The 9,360-nt window shown below is 40.6% G+C and overlaps 1 protein-coding gene across 2 annotated transcripts in view; it reads left to right on the plus strand.

Annotated features, from left to right (window-relative positions):
* The window catches only part of gab2 (GRB2-associated binding protein 2), a 45,405-nt gene extending 36,045 nt beyond the window's left edge, over positions 1-9,360 (plus strand). The window contains exons 4-10 of one of the 2 annotated variants that reach the window (XM_084717420.1): positions 2,693-3,279; positions 4,441-4,538; positions 4,727-5,006; positions 5,169-5,259; positions 5,431-5,533; positions 5,668-5,787; positions 6,778-9,360. In XM_084717420.1, coding sequence (XP_084573546.1) covers positions 2,693-3,279; positions 4,441-4,538; positions 4,727-5,006; positions 5,169-5,259; positions 5,431-5,533; positions 5,668-5,787; positions 6,778-6,921 — 1,423 coding nt within the window. In that variant the 3' untranslated portion in view covers positions 6,922-9,360. Of the gene's footprint in view, positions 1-2,692; positions 3,280-4,440; positions 4,539-4,726; positions 5,007-5,168; positions 5,260-5,430; positions 5,534-5,664; positions 5,788-6,777 lie in introns of both variants that reach the window. The other variant, XM_084717419.1, reaches the window with a different exon arrangement.

Consider the following 9,360-nt stretch of genomic DNA (forward strand, 5'->3'; position numbering starts at 1 on the left):
TACAGGTTTACTGCGTTTCCTCAGTTTAGAAACCCCTAGGGGTCAGAACTACTGTTGTGGAGGGAAAATTATCCAACTGCCTTGTGTGTATGTGTTTGTGATAAAGCATTGTAGAAGCATTATAATGTATTTTATAAGTGCTCTGATTGAGGAAGTGCCAATAATTTAATTATGATATTGAATTAAAATGAATATTCTAAACTAAAAACAGTGTAAAATGAGTAACAGATAATCTTACAGAAATATTACATAAGATAAATGAGAGTGGGCAACATGGATTTAAATCTCGAAGAGTGTAATTTTAATATTGCAAAATGGGTAGTTACTTAAAGATAAAATAATCAGATAAAAATGTGTTTTGGTTAATCCAGTGTATTTAATACCATGAAATAATAAAGGTATTTCATCACATTATTAATAAAATGTAAATCCAGTGTTGTTATAAAACAGACTAATGCTTAGGGTTGCAATTTTTTGCATTTTCCTTAACCAATAGTTGGAAATGCTAACAATCAATCATTAATAACAGTAATAATAATAATATACAAAACACTGTTTTTCTCTAATTTATTCTGACTATGCTTTTTTCTTGTTTTCTTTTTTTTCTCAAGTTTAAGTGTAGGTTTGCTTATTCAACTTGTAGCCACACCAGACTAAACAATTTCAAATGAGGTGCAAATGCTGCCATTGCTAGACTATTGATTGATTATCACTGAATATATGTTTCATTAGTTATTATTGCTGTTATTATTCTTAACAGCAATTCATCGATCGGTGATTAAAGATGAAATCCCTACTAGTGTTAAAACAATCAGTCGACCAATCATTTAAACATTAAAACAACAAAATATGCACAAGTCAAGAGGTGTGAATACTTGAGTAACTGTATGTATGGACGTGCACACCTATTTCGGCCATATACTGATCAGGTGAACAAAAGGACCAAATGTTTTTTTTAAATGCACTTCCTGAGTTTTCCATTAACATTCACCTCACCTCCTGCTGCTATCATGCCCGCTTCCAAGAATCAAAAGGCAGCTTTAATAATGATGCCATTCAGCAGATAGCCGGCACAGTAGATGATCAATGAGGTTGAGACTGCAATTCATCACTCCTATAGGTTTAGACTCGCACAGGGTAGAACTGCCCTCTCAGCCACACGATTTGCACATAAATCTGCTGTGTTGGGCCTCTGTGAAACCCAGGAAATCAAACCTCACTATCCATCTCATCAGCTTTATGCAGAGATTTCTGTCACTCCCTCACTAGCTTTTGCTCCGTGGGTCTGCTAATTAAGACGGGCATCTGGTGGTGGGGTATGATTCACGGCAGAATGAAACTCCACTGGTCCGATGACCAATGGTATGAATTAATCTATGTAAAAAGCCCCCATGCAGCCACGATGATGGAAGGCAGAGTGACGAACAAAATTATTGATTGATGATTGAAATCCTGAGGAGACAGAAGAAGGATTGATGAAAAACAGCGTGCTATTTGACATGAAAAAGAAATGGAGTCAGAGGGAGCAAAATGTTCTGTCAATATTAATTGGATTACTTTGATGCATTACTCATTTAAAACTGTTACATTTATAATCAAGATTGAACAGAACCATTAGATAGCTGCAGCGTAGCTCACACAAATGCATAGAATCTTAATAGAGATTAGTACAGACAATAAGAAACGACTCATTGGGGATATCTTATCTTTGCATTGGGCAACTAAGTTGGACCATTGGTCAGCTAACTGGCTAGAAATGTCTAAGCTGTAGGGCCGCTCTAGTTGGCACTCAAGGTCAAGCCCTACAAAGGAGCCAGAATAAATGAGGCATGTCCCGAGGGTGCCTAACCAAGGCTGAGAAACTGTGGGAAAGTCAGGGCGTTTTCCCCCTTAACATGGATGTCCTCTCCCTGTCAACATGCTGATAACATGTAAACAAATCAACCTTTCAAGGAAATGTTAAATGCATATGCTATAGCTACATAAAGTTTCTCAAGCACCAAGGGTGAGGTGTGTTTTCTAAATGTGTGCTCAGATCTATAGATTCCTCCAAAGAGCTACAGTGCCATCTAGTGGCCATGTGGTTAATTGCATGGAATTTTGCATTAAATGGTTAGTCATTAATATTATTGCTGCTGTTTGAAATAGTCTGCCATTGGGGAATATGACAAATGTCTGTTTATGTTTGTTTTATTTAGGGATTATGTACACTAATTAACACTCACTTCAGTCCATCATGTACATGTACTAGATTTAGCCATACAGGCTAATTTTCATCAGCAGTCCCTGGTAGGTTGATGGCATATACAAAACATTAAAAGATAATATACAAAAGCACAGAGACGCATAAGCATAAACAAAAGCAGATTATTGGCATTTAAAAAAAAAACATTAAAGAATACATACAAGAGCACATAAACGCATACAGAAAGTACATAAGCACAGACAAAAGCACATTACCACAAATAGTAAAATCAGGACATTTCCCTATAAGCAAAAACATTAAAGAAAACAAACTATACAAAAGCACATAAACACAGACAAAATATAAACCATTAAGAAAATGATGAAATAGCCATTAGTCTTTGAGGGAGCATTTAGATACGGTGGAAAGCAGGCACAGTAAAGACTTGATGTAAATTATATGTATGAGTATAATTTGTATATGTGTGTGTCTTGGTCCTTGATTTAGAAGTGCCAGTTTCTCCCAGGCCACACGAAGCAGCAATCTGTTTGTGGGGAGCGACTCTGCGGTGCAGAAACTCTCCCATGGTCTGAATGGGATGGGTGCTCAGTTGCACGGCTTCTACAGTCTGCCCAAGCCAGGAAAACACCAGTTACCGGTCCATGATGACTCCCCCCAGGAGGCTTGTTACGTGCTTCCGCGGGGTTACAGCTCTGAGGCGTCGGCTCACGGGGGTCTAGGTGAGCCTGAGCTGGAGAACGAAGAGGTTTACACCTTCAAAACTCCCTGCAACGCCCTCGCCACCATGCACAGCAATGAGCGTCCACCTGACAATTATGATCTTCCTACGCCACCTGGCTCCTTCTACCAGATCCCCCGGACGTTTGATAAGAATCACAATGCCTTGACACCCTCCAGCTCTGAGTCCTCCTGCGCTCCTCCTCCCAGGCCTCCTAAACCTAGCCAGGGGTCAGAGGGGCAGTGGGGGAGTCCCCAGTCAGTGGGGAGCCAGAACGGAGATATGACATCTGCAGTGTCAGTTATTCCACGCAGGAATACTCTCCCTGCTGTTGAGAACATCAGGCTGCACAGAGGTACACTGAATGCAATTAGTGCTTTAACTGCTTCATAATATATTAAAGGGAAAATCAGTGTTGATGGTAAACATAGTCAATTGAAGCAATAAATTCCTCTGTGTGTGCTATATTGACCAAGAAGGTGTGCAGCAGTACTTAGTTTCCCAGGATGCAATGCACATCCTAAAGCTATTACATTGTTGCCAAAACATAGAGTTAGGTGACAAAAATACTTATCTAGCATGCCTTGGCTAACCAGAGTCAGAAACTAGAAATCCAAGCTGAAGTAGCATGTAGTTCTTCCTTGAACTGACTTGTATCACTGGATGCAGGAAGAACAACAGATTTTGCAGCAGAAGAACTCTGTTTTCTCCATCAGTACAGCACACACTGAGAAATGTATTGCTTCAATTGGCTCCATTTACCATCAACGACTGGACATCCACATAAAAAGTGCAGAAGTTTCCCTTTAATCCTGCACACTGTTTCTTTCTAGAAACACAACTTCAGAAGACACACAGATCTTTTTAAATTGCACATTTCACCTGTTTCCTGTTTTTCAAGTGCATGTCTGTCTTGATCAGTCCATTCTCTCGTGGTTTTGCAGTGACTTTGTGCTTCCTTTTCCTCACCCTCTTTCTCTCAGTCTTTCCCTCTTCGCTAGCAGCTGAGCAGAAACAAACGGGCCAGTTTAGCAGACACTGTTCTGTTGAGACGCTAATGAAATTCAAGCCATACAGCATGCTCCAGAATGCCTCGTTCCAGGCTGATAAGCAATAAAAAAAAAAACACTTGCAGACACAATGCACTGCCTCTTATTATGCTGTGTTCTCTGCTTTGCCAAGCCCATGCTCAAGCCTCATATAGCTAGTGACAAGAACTGACCTGTGACCCTTGTTAGTGAGGCTACAGGCTGTTCACACACCTGTGCTGCAAAGACTAATTATAAACCAGTGAAGCATTTAATGAAATGTCACTCGGGTTCTGTTTGTTTCATTAGAACCATAAGTTTCCTCCCTGAAATGTCAGACATTTTTGTCTAAATTGGCCTCTGATGTAGTGATTATTGTACAATATTTGACTCATGTAGGTTTGACACTGTACTATTTCACTTGAGGGGCATTTTTTTAGAGTTGTAGCACTGGTAAATATTGATTTCTCTCTCACCTCTCTCCACAGGCTCCTCCTTTGAAACTACCAGCCATCACCGTCCCATCCATTTCAACAACTCAGGCCAGTCTGTGGAGTCTGTCAATGATGGGTTCAGCTCCTACCTGGTGAGTCACTTTCTCCATTTAAGTGCACTCCCTCCTCACACAGATACTGTCAGTGCAAAATCAAAAACGACAGAGACAGAAAATGCATTTCTACTATATTTACTTCAATTGAGTGTTGCAGTTTTCCAGCAATATTGAGCCCAGCGACTTTAAGAGAGTCATGTGCCCCTTGTCTCTTTTGACACCAGAGAACCAAAGCCCCTCTGACTCGCTCAGACAGCGGAAACTCAGATGACAACTATGTGCCCATGAATCCTGGCTCTTCGCCACTCAGCGCTGCCCAGGCTGACAGTCCTAAGAATATCTACATCCCTATGAGCCCTGGGCCCCATCACTTTGATTTCCCAGGATTCTCTGCAACGTTACCTGCCCGTAAGGGGAGTAGCGCCTCCTTGTGTCACCGGCCCAGCCGTCTCAGTGATGTCACACCACCACCCATTAACCGCAACCTCAAACCTAACAGGAAATGTGAGTTTTTGACAGCAAAGTTCTCACAGATCGAAAAGCGTGGGTTTTCGTTTTAGTTTAATTGCCATTTTTGGCTTCAAATCAGCTACAAAGTCTTCATTGTTAATTGTTTTTACAAAGACAATGACTTTTGTTGACAGTGTCTGGTCTTGTTTTCCACAGCGAAGCCAACACCTCTTGATTTGAAGAACAATGGGATCATTGATGAGCTGCCATTTAAGAGCCCAGTCACCATGTCCTGGACACGGCCCATGTGAGTCTCATATAAATCATTTAGGCTAGGTTACCCAAGGCCACTCTCATACACACACACACACACACACACACACACACACACACACTTTGATGGTACAGATTGGTGTATTTTGTTTCTGCCTGAGGTCAGAAGGTAGAAGCACTCACAGTCCTGTCTGCTTTGCTTCAGGCCTGCTATGAACTCCATGTCCTCCCAGCATTGTCGACCCATTTCTACACAAAGCATCACCAGCACCGACTCTGCAGACAGTGAGGAGAATTATGTGGCTATGGTGAGTCCCAATAGCTGGAGGGGAGATCGGGAGAGCACATTGTGTTCTTTGTTTTAATGATCCACTTGTTTGCGTGCTACACTTACTCACTGCACCCCGTGTGAGTAAAACCTCCCTCCTGTCCCCATTAGCAGAACCCAGCGTCTACCTCCCCAGCCGTGAGTGGCACCAGCAGCCCGGCCCCTAGGAAGTGTGGCAATGTGGACTACCTAGCACTGGACTTCCAGCCTGGGTCACCCAGCCCACACAGAAAAGTAAACAGATGACTTTGTCGACATAAAGGGATAGTTTGATGTAGGGTTGTATGAGGTACTTTGATCGATCGATCATCTGTGTATTACCTACAGTAAATGGCAGCCAGCACACCCCTAGTTTGAAGAAGCAAAGAGGGGCACCAGTACAGAAGTTAAGCAATGAACAGTTGTGGACAGGGTCAACAGTAAAAGATATTTTATCCACTTAAAAATCATCCACTTAAAAAAATTGGTTTGAGTGTACATTATATTTAGAATATTTTCACCACTTAACTTTGCTGTCAGCCTTTTTTTGAAGGGAAACTGCCGTTAGAGAGGCCATGTATCGCTGTCTTCAAACCAACCAATGTCCATAGGAGAAATCAGTCATTTTACCTTGCAGGACACAGTAGTTGGTGGTCAACTGCTGCCTCAATCTGTTAGTTTGTTGTGTGACTTGAAGTGAATCCAAATTTTATTTTAAAACACAGAGGTCACACAATAACAAAAACAAACTAACCGATCAAGGCAGTGGCAGACCAGCAACTTCCATCTTCTGTGAGGTAAAATTGCTGATTTTGCCTATGGAGTTTGGTCAGTTTGGAGAATGCGATATTTGGTTTCTAAAATGGCAGTTTGCCATCAGAAAGAGCTGTCTGATGGCAAAGTAAAAATGTGAACATATTCCAAATATAGGGTGCACTTAAAACTGATAATGATTTTTTCAGGTGGACCTTTTTTTAAGTGGGTAAAATACCTTTTGTTGCTGACCTGGCCACAGCAATTCATGGCTTAGTTGCTGGGGTCGTACCCCTCTACTCCTCCAAACTGGGGGCATGCCAACCAGCATCTACTGTAGGCAGTACACTATTGTTAAGTACCTCATACAACCTTACATCAAATAATCTTATCTGTACCTTTAATTTGTAATAGTATTTGTTCATATTTCTACCACAATGCAGTCTGCCCTCAAGCCAGAATCTCACTCCTGCCTTATTTATCATTCCACAGCCCTCTACATCCTCTGTTACCTCTGATGAGAAGGTGGATTATGTGCAAGTGGACAAGGAGAAGACCCAGGCACTGCAAAGCACTATGCAGGAGTGGACTGATGTGCGGCAGTCTACTGAACCTGCCAAGGGGGTCAAGTCTTGACACTGACCTGTACAAAAGAAAATGGAAAAAAACAAAAACTAAATTCCAATCTTAAGTCAAGCATCCACAGTATCATGTTTCTATCATTACTATGAATACTGGTTGCTTACGACCTAAATATTTGGACAGTAAGCCATAACCTATCCTATGCCTGTTCTCTGTGATGATTTTTACTGCAGTGCACTGCTAACATGCAGGATTTCAGGCCACACAGGTGAAGCGCCCCGCCAAAGCTCCTCATGCAGACTGTTTTAACAGTTTATGGACAATTGATAATGTGTATGAAAATATCATGCTTGCTCACCAGTCCATCCATCATCAAGGCTGTTGCACTTGCCCCTCTGCGACAGTCAAACATTGTTTTTGCATCTAGCTGGTAATTTACCTAACTGCTGCCATTTAAAAGAGCGGCAGGGGCTAACTGGTCGATAACCATATTAATATACTGTAAGAGTATGCTTACTGATCTCAGGAATGCCAAGATGCACTCCAATTTTGGCATGCAGGCTGACTCTCTCTTTTCACTTCAATCTATCATTTGTGCTGAGTCTTGCAGAAGCAGTGAAGAGATTATTTTCACTGCGGGCAATCATTTCAGCTTAGCCGTGCATGTCTGGTAAGGGGGGGGGGGGGGATACAGCCTTACAAATACGTAAAGGCCTTTTTCAGAAGCCCTAATGATAACTATACATGGCTGATGCCTCAGTTTCAATTAAGCTTGAGCCCAAACCATGTTTAAAAGCTGTCAGGCAGGTTGGCAGGACAGTTATTTCAATGCAGGTACAAAATCAGTAATGTCCAAATGTACAGAATGAAGAAAACAAGACGGACTCGAAGGAGAAGAATCTTGTATCTTTGTAGGTTTGACTTCAGTGACGTCAGGTAATATTCTAATACATTTCATTGTAAATGTGCACTGATCAAGGAAATTACTGAGTGGGAGGGAGTAAAAATAAAGCAGGGGGTGCACTTTCCAAGGAGTTCAGATATCCTCTCCTTCTATCCCTCTAGAGACCATAAATACAAGCTAAGTAGAAGGAGAATAGCACATTTATGTTTTCTGGAATTCAACCATTCACTGATGTATGTCTTTAGTCTTTGATATGCCACACACTACAGCTATGTCTCTGAAGAGTAATTGTTTCCTGTATGTAAATTATTAATAGAATGACATATTTGCAGTGCATCGTGTTGACTGTTAGAAATCTGATGCACTTGTCTGAGACAAAAAGTGCATTACAGTAATGTAACGTGCTTTTCATGCAAAGGCAACCTGCCACAATGAAGATTTGCCAGTGATTATAGTCACTTAAAAAAAATAGTTGAGGAAAGCATGTTTTCTTAATTTCCGAAACTTGTCTGTTTTTTTTTTTTTTTCCTTTATTTGCCTTATAATTTCATTTCAGTTTAGACTGTAAATTTTGCCTTGGAGAAATTTAATTATTCACGATATTATTCAAGTAAGAGCCATATTGTATTTAGGACAACTGAATGATCAGTTTCTAGTTCAACTTAAGTCCAGTATTTCATTGTGGGCTGGAACCACTGAAGGGTGAACCCTTATTTGATCTTAATATGTGTGGCCATGCAGTGCTAGATGGTATTATTGATTATTTCATTAAGATTTACTTCTTAATGTTTTTCTACCATTTTTACTGCTTTTTGTATTCTTTTTATCATTATTTTCTACTGATTAGTGTAAGCAAGTGATATTCACAAGGATGGGGTCTGGCTAAATTAAGCTAAGTTTGTTACAATGTGTATTTTATTCCTTTTTAAATTCCTAAATGTTATGATCTGTACATGAAATGGGGAGACTGGCAGTATGAGTTGCACTGGCAAAGCCCTTCCCGGGCGAACTGTGATTCACAAAGAGCAAGAGAGCGAGAGAGGAGAGAAAAGACTGAAGAAAAGCCTGTCTCCCTGTCAGTCTCTGAAGTGAAATGGATGTGTAATTTATTATCTAGAGAGACCCGTTGTAAGCAGAAGAGCTGTGTATGTGTTGTGGTAGATTGTGAGTTGTAGTATGTTAAATGACAGCCTGACTGGGCGAGATTGAAAACACTGCTCAGATCTACTGTCAGACTGTCACTGGGTTGACGTACTGTACTAGTAGAGATCGTTTTTTAACCACTGTTATTGCTACTACTGTAAAGCATTTGCAGATTGCTTGTGTGTTAATTTATTAATTTATTGTGCGTTTTGCAGTTGATAATTGTAAAAAGGAAAAAAAACAATAACAACCAAACAAGGAAACCTTCTCTCTACTAACATTGATGTATGCAAACTGTCTTGATTTTGTGAAGCAATATGACAAACGATGCCAGTGTGGTGGTAATGTGGTACAGTTCATTTGGGATACACAAGAATACAAGACTTTGTTATTCCTGTATTATGGTAGACTTAAACTGTGGACATAGAATAAATCAAGAAGTGAAA

Source organism: Lutjanus erythropterus, chromosome 4, assembly GCF_056507025.1.
Source record: "Lutjanus erythropterus isolate fLutEry1 chromosome 4, fLutEry1.hap2, whole genome shotgun sequence".
In the NCBI taxonomy this organism is placed as follows: domain Eukaryota; kingdom Metazoa; phylum Chordata; class Actinopteri; order Lutjaniformes; family Lutjanidae; genus Lutjanus; species Lutjanus erythropterus.